At 45.4% G+C, this 24,148-nt stretch overlaps 1 protein-coding gene across 2 annotated transcripts; it reads left to right on the top strand.

Annotated features, from left to right (window-relative positions):
• The first annotated feature begins 2,740 nt into the window (after positions 1-2,740).
• On the top strand, positions 2,741-23,570 carry CD19 (CD19 molecule). 2 transcript variants are annotated; one of them, XM_053361092.1, is made up of 17 exons: positions 2,747-3,334; positions 4,655-4,900; positions 5,945-6,055; positions 8,006-8,305; positions 9,336-9,443; positions 10,546-10,591; positions 12,267-12,343; positions 13,492-13,602; positions 16,842-16,898; positions 17,510-17,569; positions 20,303-20,365; positions 20,466-20,534; positions 21,268-21,336; positions 21,757-21,825; positions 21,940-22,029; positions 22,611-22,691; positions 23,153-23,570. In XM_053361092.1, the coding sequence occupies exons 1-17, from the start codon at positions 3,001-3,003 to the stop codon at positions 23,233-23,235; spliced, it is 1,974 nt and encodes a 657-aa protein (XP_053217067.1). In that variant the 5' UTR covers positions 2,747-3,000; the 3' UTR covers positions 23,236-23,570. The 2 variants fall into 2 exon arrangements, with proteins under 2 accessions (XP_053217068.1, XP_053217067.1); XM_053361093.1 differs by lacking the exon at positions 23,153-23,570 and having other exon boundaries at positions 2,741-3,334; positions 22,537-22,614.
• Positions 23,571-24,148: the final 578 nt, after the last annotated feature.

The following is a 24,148-nucleotide window of genomic DNA, read 5'->3' as shown; positions in this document are numbered from 1 at the left end:
GTGTGAATTTCGAAGAATGGTTATGTTTCGGTTCTTGTATTGTTTCAGAAAGTATGAATGAGGGAGGCTTGCCATAAAGTGTGAACTGAACACAATTTCTCCCCCATCCCTACACCAGAATGGAAGTACAATGCAATGGGGAGTCTGATAGTGACTGCCCCCTGCCCAAAGGCCAACTACCACCATCAGCCCTTTAGGAAGGAGTCTTATGACTTGCTTTATGTTGATTGTGTTTTGCATGTTCTTAGTTGTTTGCTGGTTTGCTTTGTTTTGCAGTGGCACCGATGTTACCGCTCAGAACTGCCGTGTCCTATTTTGGCACTTGAGGCGAAACAGGAAGTGCAACCCATTTGCCACCTCAATTGTGCATTTTTATCTTGTGAACTGCCCTGAGACCTTTGGATGAAGAGCAGTATATAAATCTAATTTTAAAAATCTTAGACATTGTTATAGGAATTCAAATAATAATAATACTAAATTTTTATTTGTAACCTGTCTTCCCTGGCCAAAGCCGGGCTCAGAGCGGCTAACAACAGGTAAAAATAGCATAGTGTACATAAAATCACACAGTCAATTAAAATACATTCTAGAATCAATTCAGAATCAAATTAATGGGAGCCACCGGGTTAGAGTTCTATGAATGTTACAGAAGGAGAGAGAGCGTCAGACTGTGCCCTGGCCAAAGGCCTGGCGGAACAGCACCGTCTTGCAGGCCCTGCGAAAAGATGTCAAGTCCCACAGGGCCCTAGTCTCTTGTGATAGAGCATTCCACCAGATCAGAGCCACAGCCGAAAAAGCTCTGGCTCTGGTCAGGGCAAGTCTAACCTCCTTGTGGCCTGGGATCTCCAAGATGTTTTTATTTGAAGTCTGTAAGGTCCTCTGTGGGGCATACCAGGAGAGGCAGTCCCGTAGGTACAAGGGTTCTAGGCCGTATAGGGCTTTAAAGGTTAAAACCAGCACCTTAAACTTGATCCTGTATATTTGCTTCTCAATATTCTCTGGCTGGCCTCTGTTATTTTCTCCTACCGATAGAGAACCTACATAAGTACTGTATATGGGCTCCTGGATACCCCATAAGGGGAAAAGGAGCAGTAAGGAGCAGTTTTTTTCTTACAACACACATCGTTCAGCAAAATGTCTTAGGGAGACCCTGGTATGCTATGTAAGCAGCAACATTTTCTTTATCTAGTGTTTATCTAGCTCCAACTCCTGGCGTTAGGGTGGAGGCCCTGCTGCTCTTTCTGATGCCTCTTTTTTTTCATCTTGCCACATCCTTCACAAATGTTTTGTTTTGCTTTTTAAAACAAAAGCAGTTCTACAGTGCAGGGCCTTCTGCTGCACCTCTTGAGGGAGAAGGTGGCTCTTTGCCTCTCCCCTCCCTCCTTCTCCTCCTCTCCCTCACCCTGCTGGTGCTGCCCATTCTTGGCTTCCCCGCCCCAATTATTTGTTTCGTTTTTTAACGGCAGCAGAAATAGACTCTCCTCTCCCCCTCCTTCCTGCCTCGCTCGTGAGAAAGGGACAAGGAGGACATCCTTCCATGGAGTGAGGCCTTCTGGGCGAGGAGAAAAGGGCCTGTGACACCGCTGCTTGAAGCTCCGGTTTGTTATAAGAATTTAAAGTCTCAAATATATAAATTAAATGTTCATAAAATTACAAGACAAACACATACATAAGTATATAAACCACGTTTCTGGAATAGTACAGGAGAGCAATCCTGAAGCCGTTTTGACTCTCCCAAATTGACCTCAAATGTTTCTCCTCTGCAAGGAGGAAGGAAATAGGAAAGCCTCTCTCTTTAGGGTGTCTTTGTGTATGAATAGGGAGAGCCTGTGACTGGATTCAATGAATTAAAAGTATTTACCATCACAAAAGAATGGCCGGGCTGCCCAAGTAAAGCAATCAGAGACCATTGTCAGGTATCCTGGCAAACAGGATTTCTGTTGTAGACTGCCTCCTTCTGTGATGTATGTATGATGTTTTTTGGGGTAGTCTTGAGCTATAGGGTAGGCAATTTCAAAACTCTATATAAGGGCTTGCGCACCATGGTTCTGGGACCCTCCTGCCTCCTGCATGTGGTTGTGAGCACCCTGTTGCAACAGTTTAATATGGATCAGGCTTACTAGCTGCTTTGCTTCTCAATATTATCTGGTTAGCCTCTGTTATTTTCTCCTACTGATAGGGAACCCACTTAAGAACTCTATACGGGCTCTTGGATACCCCATAAGGGAAAAGGAGCAGGTTTTTTCTACATCAGCTTGAAATACGTTACAAATCTAAAGTCTCTGGAAATTTAAACTGTTAGCTTATTTTCAGCAAGACTTTTAGCTGGTTCAGCTGGCGGGCAGGTGGCCCAGCAGCGAGGCAAGTAAAGAGGGCGTCAGTTTTGTTTTGTTTGGGGGTTTTTTTAACAATTTGCACCCCCTGCTCTTATTCCCTGAGACAATGGTCTCATTCTATCTCATGACTGGCCCTGCAACAGTGTGCAGAACCCACAAATACCCAACATTTTGGAGGTGAAAATAGCGAGGAGCTTGTAGCATCTCAGTTGTCATGGAAAAGACCAGACCAGGGAGCTCCTGCCAAAAGTTCCTGAAGAGACCACCAACTGCCTGAAGGAACTTTATTGTTGTTGTTGTTGTTGTTGTTGTTGTTGTTGTTGTTGTTGTTGTTGCTGCTGGGTGATGTTCAACTAAGTTTTACTCAGTGTACGTCTGGTTACATGATAAACTTAGTCACACTCACTAATTTCAGTGGGTCCTCTGAGTGGAACTCGCTTGAATATCACCCGCAATGATTATTTCTTTCATCGCCACCACCAGTAATAGTAACAAGTCACCTTTTGTCACCTTCATTTTTGTTTGGTTTCAGCAAGTTACATTGTGAACTGCCTCAGATATCTAGGGGTAGATAAAGTGTAATTATAAATTGTGGAAAGAAAGAAAGAAAGAAAGAAAGAAAGAAAGAAAGAAAGAAAGAAGCAAGCCTGGAACAAGCGGTCTAATGCTGAAGCTTCTCTTCTTAGTTGCTTCTGTGCTTTACATAGTCTCCCCGCCCTTCCTTTCCTCAGCCCTCAGGGGAGCATGGTGGGAACTTCATGCTCCAGGGACCCCCTTTTCTGCCAAAGCAGCTAGTCATCAAACTTCCGCCCCTTTGGGGCTGCCTGTTGGGCCTCACTCTGCCTGGCTGCCCAGGGGGATGGATCGGTGTGCAAGTGGGGCTGGCTGCAGGGAGGCAATGGTACCCGCTCTGCGTTACCTGTTTTTGCTGTGGTTCAGTTGGTTGGGAGCAGCCACTGGAGTGCCGGGAGAGCTAACTGATGTTGTCCAGGCCACAGGTGGGTCCCGCAGATGGGAGAGGATGGTGGAAGGCAAGATACCAAGGTTGATGGGGATGGAGTTCAGATATAGCGGTGGGCGGGCAGGCGAGGACCACCAAGGTAGCAGTAACAAAGAGTGCCTCTGAGGATGTGCAGAATGCTGTTTCCTGACCACAGCTGGTAGCATCTGGGAATAGTAAGCAGGCAAGCTTCCAGCTGGTAACTGGACAGGTCCATGGCACCTGAATTTGCTTGTTTTCATCCTCCTTTCCTTTGCTGTTGCGTCTTCCAAATTGAAAGCCTGTATCATTTATTTAAATCTGCGCTATGCGGCACCTAGAAAAGCCTTAGGTGATCATTGTCACCGTTTATCACGGGAAGGCTTCAGATCAGAGATTCTGCTGTTAAAGCAAGTAATCAGCTGTGCGGAGCTGTGATATTGCTCATGAGGCTGGGAAAGGGAAAGTTGACATGGCTTGACGTTTGCCAGCATGGGCAACAGAGGCGAGAGGAGAAGGTATTGTTGGTCCTGGGAATGTGCCTTCATACTCTATGGCTGGGAGATGGGTCCCTGAAGACCTACCTAGTGCCATGAAAACAGTCTTGGGTACTCAGAGGTCTCTTTCTAGACACCTTGGCTTTCAGAGGCGAGGCAGGAAGCAATCAGGGAGAGGGCCTGTTGCGATGTTGGCATCTTGCTCATGAAACACCCAGCCAAGGAAGTCTACCTGGTACCTTCACTGCTGTTTTAGGTGGGAGGTTAAGGCCTTGCCATTTGCCTGAACTCTGATTCACTTAATGAGCTTGAATGAAAGGTTGGACAATGATGGCACAGGTGGTTTTACAGGGCTGGCCCAAAACATTTCATTGCCTGAGACTAAGCAGTAAATGGTTCCTCTGCCTCCACCACCTCTCTGCCCAAGTCAAGGCCAACCAAGCTTAAAATTCTACAAGCCCCTCTCCCTGCCGGTAAAGATTACAACAAATTAAATAACTAACCATTTGCTGCTTTTTCAAGTCACTCAGAACCAGCTGCCTGAGACAGCCGCCTCACTCTCTGTACTTGGCCCTAAATGCTACTTTACCAGCTGTTTCTTTTCCTGTTTAAATTACTGTTTTGCTTGCTGTTTTATTGCTGCTTTAAGATTTTTAAGAATTAATTTTCACTGTCTTAAAAGCTTGCTGCTGCTATGCGTGTTTTAGCTGGCTGTATATTAAAGATGGTGGTTGTTTGCTCAAACTGTACGCTTATCACTTTGGAAACGTTTTAAGTTGAAAAGTGTGTAAGAAAGGAATAACAAAAAATGAAATGCTTGATGTTTTCCTCCCAAATCCCAGAGACCCAGGCGGTTCTTCTGCCCTGCACTTTTAACCACACACTGGCTTCTGACGATTTGAATCTGACTTGGCTTGGTCCGTCTGGGAAGGAACTCTCGTATGTGCATGTCAAGTATAACCACTCAGAGGCAAATCTGGGTGAAAAGTGGCGTCTGTTCCTTTACAGCATCTCCAGGCGAGATGGCATATGGTTTACCTGCAGCTGGAATGGCATCTCAGGAAAGAACCACACACTCACATGGACAGGTGAGTAGGTATGGTGAGGGGAATTTAAACTGAGTTTGCATATTGTCTTTTTGGTGCCTACTGAAGACCTTCCTCTACCAATAAGCCTTTTAAACAGAGATCTTTCCCAGTCTATATCTGAATTGGAATGGTTTTTAGATACAGTGGTATTTTAAGTGTTTTATCATGGTGCATTTGCTGCCCTGGGGTGCTTTGGGAGGAAGTTGTGGGATATTAAATCAATCAATCAATTAATAATCAATACTGCTACTAATAATAATAATGGCGAACCAACCTAACTTGCACTTTCTGAAACAATTCATGAACTGAAACACAACCTTCCTTTGAAATTTACACTTCTCAGAATATCACAATACTTTTCTCCAGCTAAGTATTGAGAAGTGTGCATTAAAATGCGTGCATTAGTGAAAACAGCATTAAAATTTGCATTATGTTTGGGGATATTGCTTTGCAAAAATGTGCATGTTAAGAGAAATTTGCTGGTGAGGATTTTTTTTTTAATGTATTTTTTGTGTGATGTGGAAATATGGAGAACTTAAGACTGGCAGAATGAGAAACTGAGAGAAACCGAAACTGGCAGATTCACTCATCTCTACCAATGAGCAGTTAAGATGGTGGTAAAAAGCAGAAACCAAACTCTACAGATACTATTATTATTACCATCGCTGCCACCACTGTAATTTGGAGGACGCATTCACGTATATGTTGCTCTAAGAACTGCCAGGCCCCCATGGCTGACAAACAGAGCAAAAGTCTGTACCTGCTACAGTTGCTCATTTACTTGGCACAGAACCCCTGAATGCTATGCTGGAGAAATTGGAGGTTATGTGACACACAATCACACTACACGGAGGGAGGGGAGCTGCAGCCCTCTAGACAAAGTGGTGTTGGGACCTGTAACTGGAAGCAAGATGGGCTTCTTCAGCCGGAATGAGCACAGCATAATGTGGGGGGTGGGGGTGGGGTAGACAAGAGTGGGCAGGGCAGATTGTCTGGGCTGAGAAACAATGGGCTGGGTTGCTCATCTGGGTCTGTTTACTACAGGTGATGATGATGATGGTGATAAAGACCCTGAGGACATTGCAGAGGAAGTGAAAGACAGCATGAGAGATGCTGGTTCGGGTAGTAACAGCAGCTTTTATTCACCACAAGCCTGTGAGATCACATCCAAGTTGTATTTCTACATTTTACTAGGAAATTGGGCGAGGGGTGGATTACTCCTTCCCCCACCTCATAAAGGCCTGGTGGGCTGTGGCTCAAGTACACCTACATTTGTGGGGAAGGACTTCCGGGACTGTACGTTTTTAGGCTTTTTTTCTGTTTGGTTCCTGGTAGTTTTACTGAGGATTTGGGGTGTGGGTGTGTTTGTGAATGTGCTTTTTAATGACAAAATTCTGGGTCCAAGATCAGTGGGCGTAGGGACGGGAGAGCCAATTGGTGGGGTAGAATCCAAGGGCTCAGATAGGGCTGCTCCGTGGGGAAGGTGGGGGAGAACTGGGGGAACTGACCCATACCCCCTGGGCTTTGGGGGGACTCTGCAACTGGCACTGGTGGCCATGGCTAGCAGCCTCACTCCCTGGCTGGCCCTTCTGCCTCCTTCGCACCTGACTAATCTCTCAGCCACCTTCCCTTTTGGAGCAAGGGAGGGAGGAGAGAGACAGAGGAATGGCAGAGGTGGGAGAGGAGTGGTGAATACAACACCAATACAGCAGGTTGTATCCGCCTAAGTTCTACTCCTCTGAAAATCAATACCACTGAAATCAATAGATCTAAGGTAGTTATTACATATACCTCACCCAACTGACTGGTTTGCCCCAGCTACTCTGGGTGCCTTCCAACCTAATAGCAAGACAGGAAAACATCAAACATAAAAAGCTTCCCAATGCAGGGCTGCCTTCAGATGTTTTGGGAAAGTCCTATAGTTGCTTATCTCCTTGACGTTTGATGGGAGGGGGTTCCACAGGGCAGGCACCACTACTGAGGTGGTCCTCTGCCTGGTCCCCTGTAACTTCACTCCTTGTAGTGAGGGAACTGCCAGAAGGCCCTCGGAGCTGGACCTTAGTATACAAATAGCAGACATTAAAAGTCCACGAGTACTTGGTAACTGTCAGGGAACTGCCATCGGCTCAGAGGCGAGAGATAGAGGGGCAGGTGTGTTACAGGGAGCCTCTGAAAATCTTGCGAAGCAGTTCCTCTTCCGGCGAGGAGGGAAGCCCCGCCTCCAGTGGGGAAGAGGTGCAAGGACCAGAGGATGCTAGTAAGAGCCTTAACACCGCGCCTGAGCAAGGAGGGAGGTGACGAAACTTTTATGTTGGGGGAGGTACAAAAACAGACCACTCCCGGATTCTGCTAGCGATTGAGCCAGACATGAACTTGTGACGCTCTTCACTGTAAATAGTTTGCACCAAAATAAAGCCTGTAAAAGACAGGTCGGAATCCTGCCTGGTTACTCTCGAGCAACCGCAGCAGCATCTGACAGTAACCCTTCAAATTAAGGGCAAAAAGCTGGTGGGCGGAGTGTGACAGGGAGGAAAGTTTTTGCCTGGCACATTTCAATAGGTCAATATTAACTTCAGTGAGAGTGGATAGGAAGCAGTTAGTGTGTAGCTTGCTCTGTCAGTTCCTTCTCAGCTCTGGACCAAGGAAGGCCCCATGGCTCACCATGTAGCTCCACATCCCATTGGAATTTGGGAGTCCCCACCCCCACCCCGCTCAAAGACTCAGATGGTTTTCTTCCTCTCTGACAGCAGTGGCACCCACGGCCTTGCATTCCTTCGATCGGTCCGTACAAGCCTAATAGCAGACGTGCTGCTGTGTGGCTCTCTCCCGAAGTTTCACAAGCTGGTGTTGGGTAATGCAGGATGCTTTTCGGCTGAAGGATTTTGCAAAACCCAAGATGATGGCATCTGGGCAGACATATTCAGTTGACATATTGCTTCCTTTAAAATGTATCGCTAAGGCTTACCCCTCTGCATCATTTTTTTTTTTTTAGCCAGAAATTTAAAATCATTTTGGAAATTTTGGAAAACATCAGCTGTTAAAAAAATATTTTAAAATTGCAGAAAACTGTGTTTCAGCTCAACTTCTCACTACCCTCTTCTGTAGGGCGCCAGGCTGACTCCCCACATCCTACAAATGGTATGGAATCTTTTCCTTGTGATGCCCCAATACCCAGGAACTGGACCAATGGGACTCTCGTCTGGATTCAGCACGATTCAATGGGCAAAAAGACTGTGCTGGTGACCGTGTTGCTATGGCGCTCCATCACTAACCACTTGCTGTTGATGAGGACCAATGACATCATTCTGATGCTGCCATCGGTGACATCCACAGATGCTGGGAACTACACCTGTCAGTGGAAGGATCAGGCCCACCATTTTCAGCTGGAGGTGGCAGCAAAGCCAGGTGGGCAAAGGCAAACAGGGGGACAAGTTTGTATGCATTTGAAATGTGGATCGTCTTTGCAAAGTCCAAATCTCCAGTTTCAGATCCGAAATGTTTCCAAATTTTAATTTTTCAATGTTGATGAAGTTTTTAAAAATAAACACCACCATGGAATATTTACTTTGAAATATGGGGGCGGCGGGATCTAAATACACACACACATACATACATACATACATACATACATACATGCATAAACAAATAGGAAGCCTCGAAGAGCTCGTCCACACTTCCCTTTTGTCCCATGAGTTCTTCAGTTTGTCCCGTGATTTCCAGGCATGGCTCCGAGAGGTTCTTCTTTTGCCCCACCGCTTCCCCCAGGAAAACTCTGTTTACTGCTGATGTCAATCAAATGTCAATCTGCAGAAAACCCAACTGATGTTTGTTCTGATTCAGCAGTAAAGAGTGAGTTTTCCTGGGGGAAGTGGCAGGAGAAAAGAAAAACGTCTCGGACCCATGCCTGGAAATCACGGGACAAACCTAAGTGTGGATGAGCCCCAAGTTCTGCAGTAGGAAAAGTTCTGCAACCAAAATAAATAATAATTCCATATTTGCCTACTTACTAGCTTACAAACCCTTCTTCCCTCTGGTATGCGCAGCAATGTGCCGTTGCGACATGAAACACAGTGGTGGGACAGGGGGAATGGCATTGCTGCGTTTTAGTCATTGATGCTTCCTGCAACACATGTATGTATTACCTAAGAACAGAGTAAGCCTGCTTCATGCTTCAGAAATACCGTATTTCCTTGAATGTAATGCACACCTTTTTTGGACAAATTATGTCATGAAAATTAGGGTGCACATTAGATTTGATGGTGCATTAGATTCGCATAAATATGGCATTGGTTCTATCCATCTACAGATTTAAACTGACAGTTGAATCAATTGAAACTCATAGGATGAATCACTAAAACTGGGTTGCAGCCATAATAAAGACATGCATATAAACAGAGATTCCAGTTAATTGTTTTCTTTCTTCCTCCCCCACAAGCTGCTTGGCTACAATTAGGAGCCCAACACTGGATAATCTGGACTGCGGCCTTGGTACATATGATTGCCTGCCTTGGTTGCCTTTTCTGTTTCCTGTGGCTCCGGCGAGGTAAGTACAGGAACAAAGGCAAGATCAAGCACAGAAGTGGGTAGCCAAATTCTTCTGGCAACTCATCTTCCTGGTCTTGTAGCTTAACAGTAATTCTTCCGATGTAAATACATATTCTGCCCTTTTAAGCAGCATGTTAACCCAGCAATAACTTCAAGCTGAGAGGGTTTGCCCTGGAAAGGGGCTGAGGAACTAAATGTGGAATGGTTGCTGTGGCAGGTGTCATTACAATGAGCAACTTGTAAAAGGATTGTGTGGTGGTGGATTGTGATATACGACTCTTGTGTGATTGTTAATATTCTGTTGATCTGAAATGAAATTTGAATTGTCTTTTTTTTAAAAAAAAACAACAACAACATAATAGAGCAAGAATGGGGAGCCTGCCCCCATGTCTCCAAACCTCCCTTGTCTGTCCAGCCTCTTCCTAACAACAACACACATCCCCTCCTTTCTCTAGGCCCTATTGAGTTTCCTCTAGTCTTTTTTGGCCCCTGAAAAGGATTCTCGTGCTCCCCAGATTTATCATTTTAAAATAAATAAACTATTGAGCACTCTTACATGTCCCTCACTGTATTCTCCCAATTCTATTTGTTTCTTTGTTTGTTTAAAAAATGTTTTTACTGGCTGGTCCCATAAACCACTTACTGTGATGTCAAAGGTTTTTGTGTGACTCCCCTCCCTGCTTTGTCTATTTTCTTAAATTTTCTTCTTCTTCTTCTTCCTCTTCTTCTTCTTCAACTGAATTTAGTAATTAATAATATAGTGATTTAAAACACTGTAGAATTATGTGACAGGAAAGTCTTTTGCAAGACAGCATTGAGAAAGGGCTCTAACCATAGGTCAACATAGTCCTCAAGCCAAAAAAAAGTTAGGCACCTCTGGTACAACACTTACACTGTTTATTAGCAGCCTAAAACTAGTAGCTCCCTCTGAAGAATATTTGCAAACAGCAGTTCAGCTACAATAAAATAAGAGCTCTTCAGTGACAACCCAGGTATTTAGCCTATCTGATGTTATTAATGTAGACCAATATGCCACAGTGGCTGCACGGGAAAGGATTTTTTTTATTTAATGTGTTCCCGTTCTATCCTTCTCATTTCAGCCATTTGTGTTCGTAGGCAGATGAAGCTGAAGGGTCCTGTCCGGAGGTAAGTAGTGGTGTAGGGAAGAGTGCAAGAGCATTAGTAGGCAGACCATGGGTAATAAATAACCCATGGAGGGAGAATCTGGGAGGGTGGTCTCTCTCCCCACAAGACAGCACTGGAGAAGAGGGGATCTCTGGATAACCCCTGTGGAACCAGAGGTGGGATGTGGGGTATGGGAAGAATAAACCAGGGCCGGATTAAGACCCTTAGAGGCCCCAAACCCTGAAAGGATTATGGTGCTCCCCTGTGTTATTCAAAATGAAAGCAAATACTAAACCATAAAATAAAAAATTAAAGCATAACAAAACATATATTGCAACACACGACAGGATCCGATTTCCTCTACTTTAGAAGGGTGCCCCCTGGTTTAGGTTGAGATAAATCATAACAAGATAACCGGGAAACAGGGAAAGAGTATGTAAGTGGAGTGTAAGGAAGTCTAACAAAATTCTGTTTTCTTGCATGAGGACTACGTCAATGTTTTACTGAAATATCAAATGTCAAATTCTTTTTTAAAAAAAACAAAAAACACCAAATTTCTTTTGTGTGTGTGTGTGTGTGTTCCTGCTTTGCTGGTACCCTAAATGCATGCCTAAGCTGTAAGGTTACCAGGTTTTTTTTCAATGAATCTGGGGACACTTTTCAACTTCAATGGATTTTCTATGGGGACTGATTTGTAAATCTGGGGACTGTTCTGGGAAACGGGGACGTCTGGTAGCCTTAACCTAGGGCTTATCCACACTTGCATTTACTCAGCTCTTTCTAGGCATGATCTGTGATTTAAAGCTCCTTGTTCGAGCGCCCTTCTTCTTGTTGTTGTTGCTCTGGAGCAAATGGATGTTTGCTCCAAGTTTCAAAGAACGGGGTTTTGTAGGGAAAACGCGGGGCAAAAACAAAGACACAAAATGCCCAAACACAGAGCATTAAAGCGCAGAGTTCTGCCTGGAAAGAGCGGAGCAAAAAGATAAGTGTGAAGAAGTCCTTAGTCTGCCTATTGGGTAATCTGGTACTGGACTAAGCATCTCTGGGAAGCTGGGATGGGAGGTGGCAAATTCTGTCTGAGGGTAATGGGCATTTGAAACCTTGGGTGCATCTCTTGCATTGGCTGTGGTGCCACCTACTTGCAGATATATTTTTATTCTGGGCCTTTTCCTTATCCATCAACAGGCCCAGTAGTTCCGCCTGGTAATTGTAGACTCCAGACTTAATATGTTGTGTTTGTTTCAGGGGTGGCTTTGGAAGGTTATTGTTTATTACTTCACTTGTTTCAGCGTGTGAAAGCCAGCTGTGCTGCATTTGGGGACCCTTTTGCTCATTCTGCAATGTGGGGGCTCTGGACATTTGCCCTGAGCCCTACCCTGATGGTACCACTGCCATGTCCAGCCATTTTTGCCACCAGATGTTCCCCTGGGCTCTCCATGGGATGATCAGACTTCCATGGGGATCTCAGCTGCATTCCTAGCACATTGATGGTGGTACCCAACAATCTTTTCCAAGTGAAGTTTGCAGAATCTGGCGCAAAGCCTGTGTTGTCAGTTTATACATTTACTGCGTGTTCGTGGTTTTTTAAAAATAATATATATATCCTGCCTTTGGGCCCAATAAGGATTTTCGAGGCAACACACATTGAATTCATAGTTTGGTGTCGTTCATTATTTTACGGTTCTGTGGTTTCTAGAAGGTATTTCTGTGCCAAGAGGAACAGGCCACGTGCTTCCAATGGGGTTCTGGTGGGACCCTCAGCAAATGAAGATGGTGAGTTAATGAGTTAATGACTTACTACCCTAACCCCACCCCCTTCATTCCTTGAGCTTCTGGGCAGGAATCTGTCTTCTTGTAAGGGAAAGTAGAAGTGGTGTCAGGTTCCAGAACAACATTCTTTGACTATTTTTTTTAATCATTCTTTATTTATTTTTCCAGTACAAAGTTATAAAAATCCATATATATCTCCATATAAAGATATTTCTCATGACTTCCCCCTCCCCCTCCCTAGAGCTCCAATTTAAACATTTAAAACTGCGTCTTCTTCCAAACTCTTAACTTTTATATCAATCCATATTGTCCATGGTAATGGTTACACTACAAGTGAAATCAAAATCCTGCCAGTGTTTCCATCTGCTTACAGTGGTCTCTTAGATAACTTATAATTTTTTCCCCATTCTTTTGTAAAGTATTTGTCCTCTTGGTTCCTGAGTTTTCCAGTCAGCTTTGCCATTTCGGCATAGTGCAACAGCTTGGTTTGCCCATCCTCTCTGGTAGGGACCTTGTCTTCTTTCCATCTCTGGGCTAGTAGCTTCCGAGCGGCTGTTATTCCGTACATAAAAAGTCTTTTCTGGTCATTTGGGGTGTCTTTGACTTATTTATTAATTACCGTATTTTTTGCTCTATAAGACTCACTTTTTCCCTCCTAAAAAGTAAGGAGAAATGTGTGTGCGTCTTATGGAGCGAATGCAGGCTGCACAGCTATCCCAGAAGCCAGAACAGCAAGAGGGATTGCTGCTTTCACTGCGCAGCAATCCCTCTTGCTGTTCTGGCTTCTGAGATTCAGAATATTTTTTTTCTTGTTTTCCTCCTCCAAAAACTAGGTGCGTCTTGTGGTCTGGTGTGTCTTATAGAGTGTGAAATACGGTAACTATTGCTACTACTGTTGAGAGACCTGGTTAACCCAGAGATGGCCAGGAATAGCTATTGAGAAACTGGTGGTACCCTAAACTAACAGTTTTATTACGGCCAAAAACTTTTGTTCACAAGAGTCTGCTTCAATTGAGATTGATGTGCATTATGTTAGTCTTGGGAGGCAGCAGGCTTTACATGGCTACCTCTGTAAGTTGTTACCTGGGTGGGTGGGTGGATGGGAATTGTATCTAGATGGAGCTTGTGTTTTTACCCTCACCCTCCCACAGTCTGTGAGCGGGTGGATGCCTACGAGAATGTGTTGCTAGACGGGGGTCCAAGGCGTAGCTGTCAGCTGCTTCAGAAAGGAAAGATCCTACCCAATACCACCAACATGGAAGGTATGTTTGGGGCGGGGGAAGAGGTGGAAGGTTGCATGTAGTTAGAGGAGAAACAGAATTATGAAGGAGGACTGAACATTTGCATAAAGTGCATAGATCATGGAATGGCTATTAGGTGATGGGGAAATAATTTAGTTCCGTTCATATCTGCATGAGAATCTACCTAACCTGCACTCTCTGAAACAACACATAAACCAGAATGCAGTTGTTATGAGTGCCGGCGTGGTTGCTCGAGAGCAAACAGACAAGACTCCCCATTGGTCTTTTCAAGGCTTTATTATCTGTCCAAAATGTTCACAATGCAGATCGACTCTTTTCCATGTCTGCTCAGTCGCTAGCAGAATCTGGGAGTGGGCAGTCCTTAAACTTTCCCCAGCAGAGTAGTCTCTTGACCCCCATCCTATGCCTCCCCTCTCTGCGCATAAACCGACTGCGCAGAGAGGCCGTGGGCAAAGGGGGACCTGCCTCCCCTCCGCTTTGTTCATGCTCGGTGCTGTGGCTCTCCCTTGCATCCTCCAAGCCCTGCATCCCTTCCCCACTGGAGGCGAGGCTTCCCTCCTCCGCAGAGGAAGTGCTGCTTCTCACAATCTTTGGAGGCTCCCTGTAACCCAACTGCCCTTCCACCTCTCGCCTCTGAGTTGATGGCAGTTCCCTGACAGTAGTATAAGAGGTTTGAAATATGCATTTCTCTGAATTTTGCAGTAAAGCCCCCAAATAAACAAATGTGTGCAAAATGTGTGTGTTAGAGGAAAGAAGACATCAAGATGCATATATCTGTGAAAAATGTGTATATTAGGAAAAATGCACACTAAATTACTAATGAATTTACAGGAGGGCTTTTAAAAAGGAAATTCACAAACTGATGCAGAAGTGCAGCAAAATGAGCCTAAGACTGGAAAAAAGGGAAAACAAAATCAACAGATTTGTTCATTCCTGGTGGTGATACTGAATAACATCACAGGGCAAATCTAAAAGTGTTGTTTACAATCGGAATTTATTTTCCCCTTGATTAAAGAATGTACTTTTGTGACTGTACTAGATTGCCCTTCACCAACTTGGTGTCTTCCAAATATTTAGACTATATGCTCTCATCAACCCTGTAGGGTGATCTAAAGGCACAAAAATGCATTCTTTAATCAAGGGAGGAATGGTTATGTTTTGATTTGCATAATGTTTCAGAAAGTGCAGGCTTGATAGATTTGGGTGTAAATGCATAGTGAATCAAATTTCTCTTAATTGTGAGTTGAAGTCAGAACACAGGAGACAGAATAGGAGCCAAATTACACTGAAGCCTGATACGGGTTTTATTCAGTTACGCATAAAGTAGGGATGGGGTGGGGTCTTATTTAAAGCAGAAAATGTTTGTGCACGCAGGGGATTCTCATGGGGCCAAAATGACAAGAGGGGAGGGTTCAGCACCTCCCACCCACATACCCCATTCGCGCTTCAAATCCCACATCGGTTGACGTCTGATTGGAGCAAATGTATTTTTTTAAGAAACAGGCCTGCCACCATCATGCATAATTTGGTACAGTGGGTTCAGGGCGTGAAGCTAGTGTCACTAAGGTCACTGCAAGGAGTTCAAGCATAGCAGGAGCAAAACAAATGGAGGTGTTTTCAGACAGGAGGCTTAAACAGAAATGGCTCCAAGCATGAGGCCATCTGAGGTGGAAGATTTGGGTGCCATTAAATAGGGCAGAATGGTGCAGGCAGATGTGGTCCGCAGAGCATCGTATACTCAAATCTTCTCATGAGCCCCTTTGAAATGAACATTGTCATTCACTTGTTAGATGTGTTCTGGAGGTTTTTGAACATTTACATGCAAATTTCCTGTAACTGCGAGGGAAAAGTACAGCCATAGTTACCGCAAGTGTGAAAAAACCCCACCTGTGGGAGGCCTTCTCAAAATGCAGAAGTTTTAGCACAGGAAACACATAGAACTGTTTGAAGAGAAATGAAAAGGACCCACTTCTTCCTCATTTAAGATGAAGATTGCCATGGTGAGCATCTTGCCTCTGCCTGTAGTGTGCAAGGGGCAGGACATAGAGGCTTTGCACATACACAATACACAGTTTGGGAAAAGAGCCAGCCCACAGCAGCACCAAGCTGAGCTCTTGGTGGCAGTGGTGGCAGTGTGCACAGCAAGCTCTACATGCTGCCCCAAAGTGGGGCACAATGCATGGCTGCACAACTGGCCCCAGCAGCTTGAGGCTGTTACACAGCATCCCACAGCTGTGATGCTGTGTTGCTCACTTTCACATTCAGAGCACAGTTTTGCAAGGGGGTGGTTGTGGGTGGAAGAGGGAAGGAACTTTGGTCCAATTCACTGAAACAGCAGATGATGCAGTAACCCTCCTCCTGGACTGTTCTGCTTCATCAATCTCATGGTTGAATGAATGCCTGTCAGGGAGGAAAACCCTGCACACATATAATTCGCATAACGGGAGGGAAGCTAATGCGACAGCTCTTCTCCCTGCCAGGCTACTTGTCTATGTGCAGGGATGTTGTCACCACCACCCACTTAATCAAATTTAATAATACAATCCCCCACTTGCAATTTGAAGTGGCACACTTGAGGAACAGGTTTTTACCACCTCATCCAAGCCTTTGTCTTACCATGCTGGCGAAGCAGCACCCAACAGTATTGAAACCTACCCATCACCCAGTGTCATCAGCTAATTGGCAGGTGGCCCTTATTTGGAAGAAATAGTTTTGCAGGCTAGGGATGCAGGTGGCGCTGTGGGTTAAACCACAGAGCCTAGGGCTTGCCGATCAGAAGGTTGGCGGTTCGAATCCCCGCGACGGGGTGAGCTCCCGTTGCTCGGTCCCTGCTCCTGCCAACCTAGCAGTTTGAAAGCACATCAAAGTGCAAGTAGATAAATAGGTACTACTCTGGCGGGAAGGTAAACGGCGTTTCCGTGTGCTGCTCTGGTTCACCAGAAGCGGCTTAACCATGCTGGCCACATGACCCGGAAGCTGTACGCCAGCTCCCTCGGCCAATAAAGTGAGATGAGCGCTGCAACCCCAGAGTCGGCCACAACTGGACCTAATGGTCAGGGGTCCCTTTACCTTTAGTTTTGTAGGCTGAGACTGGCCTGCAGACTGGAGATTAGTTACCTGTCCTAAACATTTATGGAGTCAACTAGAAGAGTGCAGTGATTTCAGACCAGTAAGATGAGTACAGTAATATCGATTTTTATCTACATCTCTCTCTCTCTCTCCCTCCTCTCACTCACCAGATGAAGATGAAGAAGAATATGAACATCCAGACAGTGAAATAGAGCTCAAGTCAGATGGTATGTGGTGTGGGGGCATTGGGATGAACTTGTGTGACTGCCATGCATTGCGGTCAACTGGGTGCCCAACAAACCCTTTGCTGATTAACTCAGATGGGCTGAATAAATATGGCAGAGGCTACAGGTAGCTTACTTACTATGTGCCTGGTAGGAAACAGCATGTTGCTTGAGAGGGACAGGATAAGAGGATGGAAAAAGCAGAGGGGCTGCTACAGATCCACATCCTTCTGCACTTGCTGTGACACACACAGGGAGAGTGCAGATTGTAGGCATGGGTATGGAACTCAGAAACAGCACAGACCCCTGAGCCTCTTTGTGACACCCACTTAGCTATAACAGGTCCCCCCTATGCTGCACTGTATCGGGGAACTTGGTCCAGTTGGAGCATATGACGCACAACCCAAAGAAGCAGAGGAGTCACAGTCACTGAGTGACTGATGGTTGCTGGGTGCTGTGTGACTGGAAGCAAAGTGGGCTGGTGGAGTGGGAGAAAGCACAGCATAAAATTTGGGAGAACAGAACATAAATTGGGGTATGTGAGAGAACAGGGAACAGTAGGCAGAGAGAATGGGTGGGCCTAGTCATACAAATATTTTTTTTGTTTGTTTCAGATGATGACAACTACGAGAACACCCAGGAAGAAGTGAAACAGGGAGATGCGGCTTTAAACGGTAAACATTCCTTTCCTTACTTTCGACTCATCAGTCTCCCACATTTTATGAGCAAATGGAGATAGACGAAACCTTTCAGCATCTCAGGGAGGTGAGGAGGACTCTCTGTACAGCTGCCCAAGCATGCTGGCCTTTGTTGGAGCAGGCGGGGGAGACTAGTGATTTGTAAAGTTGCTTCATAATGTAATGGAGTTTTATTGAGAATTAGGAGGTGTGTGTGTGTGTGTGAAATGCCCAGTGAGGAAGACCTGGAACAAATGAATCCTGGATTCAGAGGAGGAAAAGCAGACTGATCACAGGAGCACTACCTTGGGAGTCCTTTCTCAGTGCAGAGAGGAAACCATATCTCCCTGAATGGGCAGCTCATTCTGGACTGTAACAGGCAGAAGGAGGGTCATGGCCTGGGCGGAAAGGGGGTTGATTTGGGAAAGGCCCAGATTAAGAGGTCTGGTGGGCTGCAGTGGCAGAGGAAGGGGGGTGGGGGGTGCGGGACGCCCCGGGTGTCATCACTGAGGGTTTTTTTTTTTACAAAATAACAAAAATATTATGGTAGCTAATAATAATAATAATAATAATAATAATAATAATAATAAGGCTCATGAAAACTTTTTAGTTCAGTCAACAATGCAGCAAAATACAACTGGCACCGGGCTCCGCACCGCGGGGCCAGCACTTACCATGGGGCCTGCAGCGTGCCCGATCCACGCATCTCTCTTGGGAGTGACGTAGTAGCTTGGGTGTCTGCAGCGTGGCAGCGTGGAGCTTGTGTCTGCCCTCTGCCTCTCCCTCCGCCACCCTACAGCTGAGGAAGAGGCTGTGGAGAGGCCCTGCCTCCATGGGCTTCCCCCCCCGCTGCTGGCTGCAGGCTGCACGGGCCAGACCTGGCACCCGAGCGGCTAGCTACACCGCTGGTGGGCCGGATTAGTTGGGGTTCTGGTCCCCATATCTGATCTAGTTTTAATAATTATTTATACTAATAATGATTTATTATTCATACCTCACCCATCTGACTGGGTTTCCTAGGACTTTGAGTTGGGGGCTGTGTGGTGGTGACTGTGTGAGGTCAAATTTTCCTTCTGTATAAAGATGTGGAAGAGGCTAGAATGGGTGGGCTACTGTGCATTTCCACAGTTCAGGAGAAATATCTCTCTCTAATATATCTCTCGAGCAATTGCATCCCGCCCCGTCCCACATCCAAATACAATGGTTCCAAATATATAATTCTCACTTTAAAGATATTGAGCTTTGGTGAGATGCCCATAACGACAAAATGAGTCCACTAACAGTATGTGAACCACAGCAACCCCATGGGCCTTGTTTCATAAACTGCCCTATAATAAATCAGACCATCAGCCTACCTCAGCCTTTGCCATAACACAGAGGCAGAGCATTCGCTTCCCAAGCAGAAGGCCCTGGGTTCAGGCAAGGCTGGGTGAGACCCCCTGCATGAAACACTGCCAATCAGTGTAGATAATACTGAACTAGATGGACCAATGGTCTGACTCAATGTAAGGCAGCTTCCTATGTTCTTGTTCCAGCTTATTGCCCTGCAGATGGTTAGAACTTCACCTTCCATCAGTGCCAGTGATGGGGGGTGTAGTCCAAAACATCTGAAGGTCAACAGGTTGACAAAAGCTGGTGTATCCCTAGACACTGCAGTGCGACAGCACAACGGCACTTTCCTCCCTGGCGCTGGCCCGCCCTCACTTAAATATAGTGCACCCACCTCACAGAACACCAATTCCACAAATTCCCACAAACTACCCCAGATTATCTTGTGGGGGACTTGTGTGAGGGAAAAATTTGGAGTCTCAGGCAGGATTTGATCAAATAAACAATAAAGATTTTATTTAACAAAGGAAGTTTATGGCACAAGTGGGTAAAACAGGATACTTCAGATTATAATGTTACTTCACCTCAGTGCTTCCTCAGTTGTTGCACAGCTGTTGCCACTTAATACTTTGGTTCTTAAACAGGGTGGTACTTCCTGTCAATTACACGCCCCTTAGACAACCCTACTCCTGAGGTACTCCAAGTAACAGACTCAAGGGATCACCACACCCCTCTTAACTGCTTTGGGAGTCTTCTCTTTTCGTAGAAGAATCTCTCCCCTCCTGACTGGAATGAGACCTAAGTAGACTGTATCTTTCCAGCTTCTACTTTCCTGGCTTATCCTCAGCCTCCCAGTTAATTCCTGGCCTGTTACTCTTTCAGGACACCACACACTGTCCTTCACCCTAAGATCAGAGACTACTTTCTCCAGCTTGTGATATATTCCTCAGAGTGGATGTTTCTACACAGAAGCAACTCTCTCTCCTCTCACTCCCTATCTCCCTCTCTCCCAACCTATTCTCCCAACCTCTAACCCAACCTACAAACTGTCTCTCAAAATCTTCTCCTTTTCAACTCCCCCTCCTGGAATCCCAGCCAACCATAAACTGCCTTTTGTTAACCATTTGCTAGCAGGGAAAAGGAAAAAGAAAACACTTGGTGAACCAACCTGCCCAGCAAAAATAAACTTTTCCATCACATGCAGCAGCTAGCAGAAGCTCCCCAGGCCCTCAAGAAGAGGTTCTTCTCAGACATGTTGCTGTCTTGGGCGTCTCTTTAAAATGAAGGTTTCAGCAACTGAACCTGGGGGTTTCTGCATGCGACGCATGTGTGAAGCTATGGTTCTCCTTTCCCCACATGCCAGACTTCATTAAGCAACAGCTGCTGTTCTTCCATCTGCAGATGTATCGCTTTATGAAAACAGAAAGGACGAGACCAAGTCCGGCTCCCAAAAGTGGGGATCAGGTATTTGGAAGTGTGGTGAGCTACCCGTGTGGGGTGAGGGGTGGGTCATGTCAGTCTGTTTACCTGACTTTCTCACCAACTGCTTGCTTGTGACCCACAGGTGACCCATTGTATGCAAACAATACTCAGCACTCCGTGAAGAACCTGGTCCAAGATGCACTTGCTGAAGGTGCGGGAACTGGGTGTGGAAGCAGAGACAGGGGCAGCCAGCTCACAAACACACACGTGTGTGTGTGTGTGTGTATGAATGAAAAATACCAACTGTTTAGAAAATCCAGTATCCTTCATTCAAGATACACTCTTCCTTAAATTCCCGAATTATTCAATATATTGATCAGAACCTGGAAATACTGGGGCTGAAGCTGGAACCTTCCAAATGCAAAGCAGAGTCTCTAATCTGCTGCTGAGTTATAAACAGCTTTGTTTCTTAATTTCAGAAGTGTAAGGATAAACTGAGCGTGTATCTCAAAATGTGTTGGGGAATAAAGGAGACCAGAACAACCACACTTCCCTTGTAACTGTGTAATCTGGGAAGTCAGTGCTAACTTGCAGAATTTTGCTGAGAAATGTGGAAGGGCACATGACTGCCGCAGTAGCATTTCCTCCATTGACTCAGCAGACTGCTTTTGTGATTGATTACTGCTTGCCATGGCCACCCCTTTTAGCCATCTTCCCTGTAGTAACTGGAACCCAAGTGATACCAGCAATTTGCCATGGGGACAGTATGAACCGTCTCCCTTCCCTTCCTTTCTAGCATGGCTGTTGCCCTGAGTAAAAGCTGCCTGGGAGGATTTGGAGAGTTTGCCCCATAAAAATAACACCCTCAGTACATTTGCAATCACAACCCACTGCCATTCAATTCCTCTGGTGACGTTCAGTCTTTCTGTGTTTCCCCCTCACAGATAGTGAAAACTATGAGAACTTGGAAGAAGAGGTTTCTGTTTCCCCTGGTGCAGCCCGACTTATAGCAGGTACTGGATAGGAGCTTGGAGAGGGCAAAGAATCGAAACCCTCTTTCCTGAATCCTCCAAATCATCATCATCACCATCATCATCATAAAATAATAATAATAATAATAATAATAATAATAATAATAATAATAATAGTAGTAGTAATAATAATTTGTATCCTGCCCTCCCCAGCCAAGGCTGGGCTCGGAGCAGCTAACATCATAAAAACAACACAATAAGCATAAAAACAGACATCAATTACTTAAAATACATCTTAATACATTGTTTGGGGACTACATAGCCCCAGTTCAGACAGAGTGTAGCAATTCCAAATGGGGCTTGATCAATGCTGAATACATGGGCACAATGACTGTGTAACAATACTTCTGTAGAGGCAACCTGATATGACAATGGCCTTTGGTATCTCTCTCTGTCCCCCAGACTTACGCAGGCAGCTGGCCCTGGACCCCCATGTGGACAAGCAGGATGGATGCAGTGAGACATCTACAGGTAAACATTAAAAAACAGTTGCTCCTGCTAGTTAAACTCCAGCTCTGTTTAGCTGCCATCCTACTTGGCATAATTTATTCAGTCCCGCTTGTGACATTTCTGCTGCCCCTTCAGGCTCCCAGTCCTATGAAGAGATGAATGGGTCCTTGTGCCCCACTTCAAGCAAGCTTCTCCACCTTCATTCCAACATAAGCAACGAGGAAGGTGAGTGCCATTTCCAATAATGCCCCGGAATGCCCCAATAATAATCTCTGGGGCGCTGTGGGAAATTCAAAATGCTGATTCACAGTCACATGCCACCCAACCCTGGCAAGCATCAGTGCCAATGGGACAGAACTCCTGTGAGCAACTTAAGAGGGAAATAGAATCTAGCAGTTTGGAAAGAAAAACTCCCAGGATCTCCAGGCAGGGTTAGCATCAGGGTAGGAGAGCTGATGCCCAAGTTTTCCAGCTTTGTTCTTTCATGTATTCAATGCTGTTGGTCAGTAGACGTTAGGAACGACCTCTGAGGATTGTTCCTCCAGCGAAATGGGAGATGCCGTTTTCTAATCCCTATTATACCAGTTGATTAGAGCGGCTGGGCACATGACGGGAAGAAATCCAGCAGGTCAAGTTTTCCTAATCATTCTCCTTATAAATTAGGGAAAGCTACATCTGTTGGGTTTTTTATAGTCAGTCTTTTTAAAAAAATGTTTGGCCAATTATCCTTAGTCTCATAGGCCCCTGTTTAAGGAACTGGAATTCAGGGTCGCTTCATCTCTGACCAGCTCCCCTGCTCCTTGCAGATGCCGATTCCTATGAAAATATGGAGAGCCCCAACAGTGTCAGTTTGCGGAAGGAAGGCAACATGGATTCATGTGGAGAAGGTAGGTGGATGGGAGTCGAGGATTGTGCTCTAGGAGAGTTGGGACACTTTCACTAGGTATTGCCCATGCACTTTCAAGCTGTCTTTCCATCCACAGGTCTAGAAGCTTGTATTTATATAAGGGGCATTTTTTTCAGCCAGAACTCACTGTAACTCAGTTCCAGCACCTCTCAGGTGGGTGCCATAGCCATTATAAGAGAACAAGGGAGGTGTTCATGGTGAGTTCTGGCACCTTTTTTTCTAGAAAAATAGCATTGTTTCTATGTGTGTGTGTGTGTGTGTGTGCGCGCGCGCACACACACACACACACACACACTTAAATAGAAGTTGAGACTCTCAAATTGCTGGCTTCAATAATAGCAACTTCCACGTTTGCACAGAATTCATACAAGAAGTCCTGCTCAGATTTAGACCAGGACCCAGGATTTATCTAACCTTTGCTTTCCTTTGTTTCTTTCACAGGCACTGCCTTTGGTCTCCCACGGCAACATCACTCCATACCTTTCGGGGTTGATCTTAGAGGGGGGATGCTGTGCTCAGACTAGAACGAGCCAAGGCGTTGGGGAGGCAGGCTCAGGAGCTTGAACCTTCAGCAATTCCTTTCCTCTCTCAGCCAGGACGCAATGTTTCTACCCAGAAACTGGGACCAGACAAACTATTCTTCTCGTCCTGGCACTCCGGATCCTCTGGGAGCAGAGGAGTGAGGGGTGCTTCCAGAATGCTAGAAGAGGGGGTCCAGAGATTTGATCTCCAGGACTAGGAGCAGAATGGAGTCCTACACATCTGAAATGGAAGCAGAAAGACTGAGCTGGAGATATGCAAGCACATTTTTTTAAAGAGTTGAAAGTAAAGAGAAGCCATTTCTAGTGGAAGAAACACACCTTTCTTTTGTTCCACAATTATTACCTCCAGCCAAACTTTGAAATAATACAAAAGCTGATTTTGTTGGTGTTCTAGAGTGGTTAGGCTGATGTGGATCTGCACACACACATTTTTAGCCAGATGTAGATATTTCCTCAGAGAATCAAGCTCTGGCACAATTGGTCCTTCTTTCCAGAAACCAGTTGTGCAAAGCCCTTGTGACAATCATGAAGGTACCTCCTTCCTTTCAACCCAACTGGCTGTGCAGAGTGCTGATTGGCTGACCCCTACAATGATTACAAAACCACACTCTCCTACCCTTGTCAAGCTGTCCAATGCATCATCTGTTTGAGACTTGGTGTATTGGTCAGGAATAGTCTAACATTTCAAAATCCTGTAAGCAGTGCCTATCCATATGGCTCCGTTTTTTATTATTATTGCACACTATTACAAGGGATGTTGCCCCAGAGCGGAAAAAAAAGACACTGCTACCTATATAGGTAGTTCCACCAGAGCAGAAAACAAGACATTGTCACCTATATCTGAATGTAGCCTTCCATGGACAAAAGTGGAACGAGCACATACAATGAGCAACCT

This window comes from Podarcis raffonei, chromosome 13 (assembly GCF_027172205.1).
Source record: "Podarcis raffonei isolate rPodRaf1 chromosome 13, rPodRaf1.pri, whole genome shotgun sequence".
Classification (NCBI taxonomy): domain Eukaryota; kingdom Metazoa; phylum Chordata; class Lepidosauria; order Squamata; family Lacertidae; genus Podarcis; species Podarcis raffonei.
Note: the sequence above shows the minus strand (reverse complement) of the source record. Positions and strands in the feature narration are given on the sequence as shown.

Coding starts and splice junctions, on each gene's coding strand:
- CD19 (XM_053361092.1), top strand. CDS start 3,001: ATGCTGAAGCTTCTCTTCTTAGTTGCTTCTGTGCTTTACATAGTCTCC. Junction 8,306..9,335: donor GGAGGTGGCAGCAAAGCCAG/GTGGGCAAAGGC, acceptor CTCCCCCACAAG/CTGCTTGGCTACAATTAGGA. Junction 16,899..17,509: donor AATAGAGCTCAAGTCAGATG/GTATGTGGTGTG, acceptor TGTTTGTTTCAG/ATGATGACAACTACGAGAAC.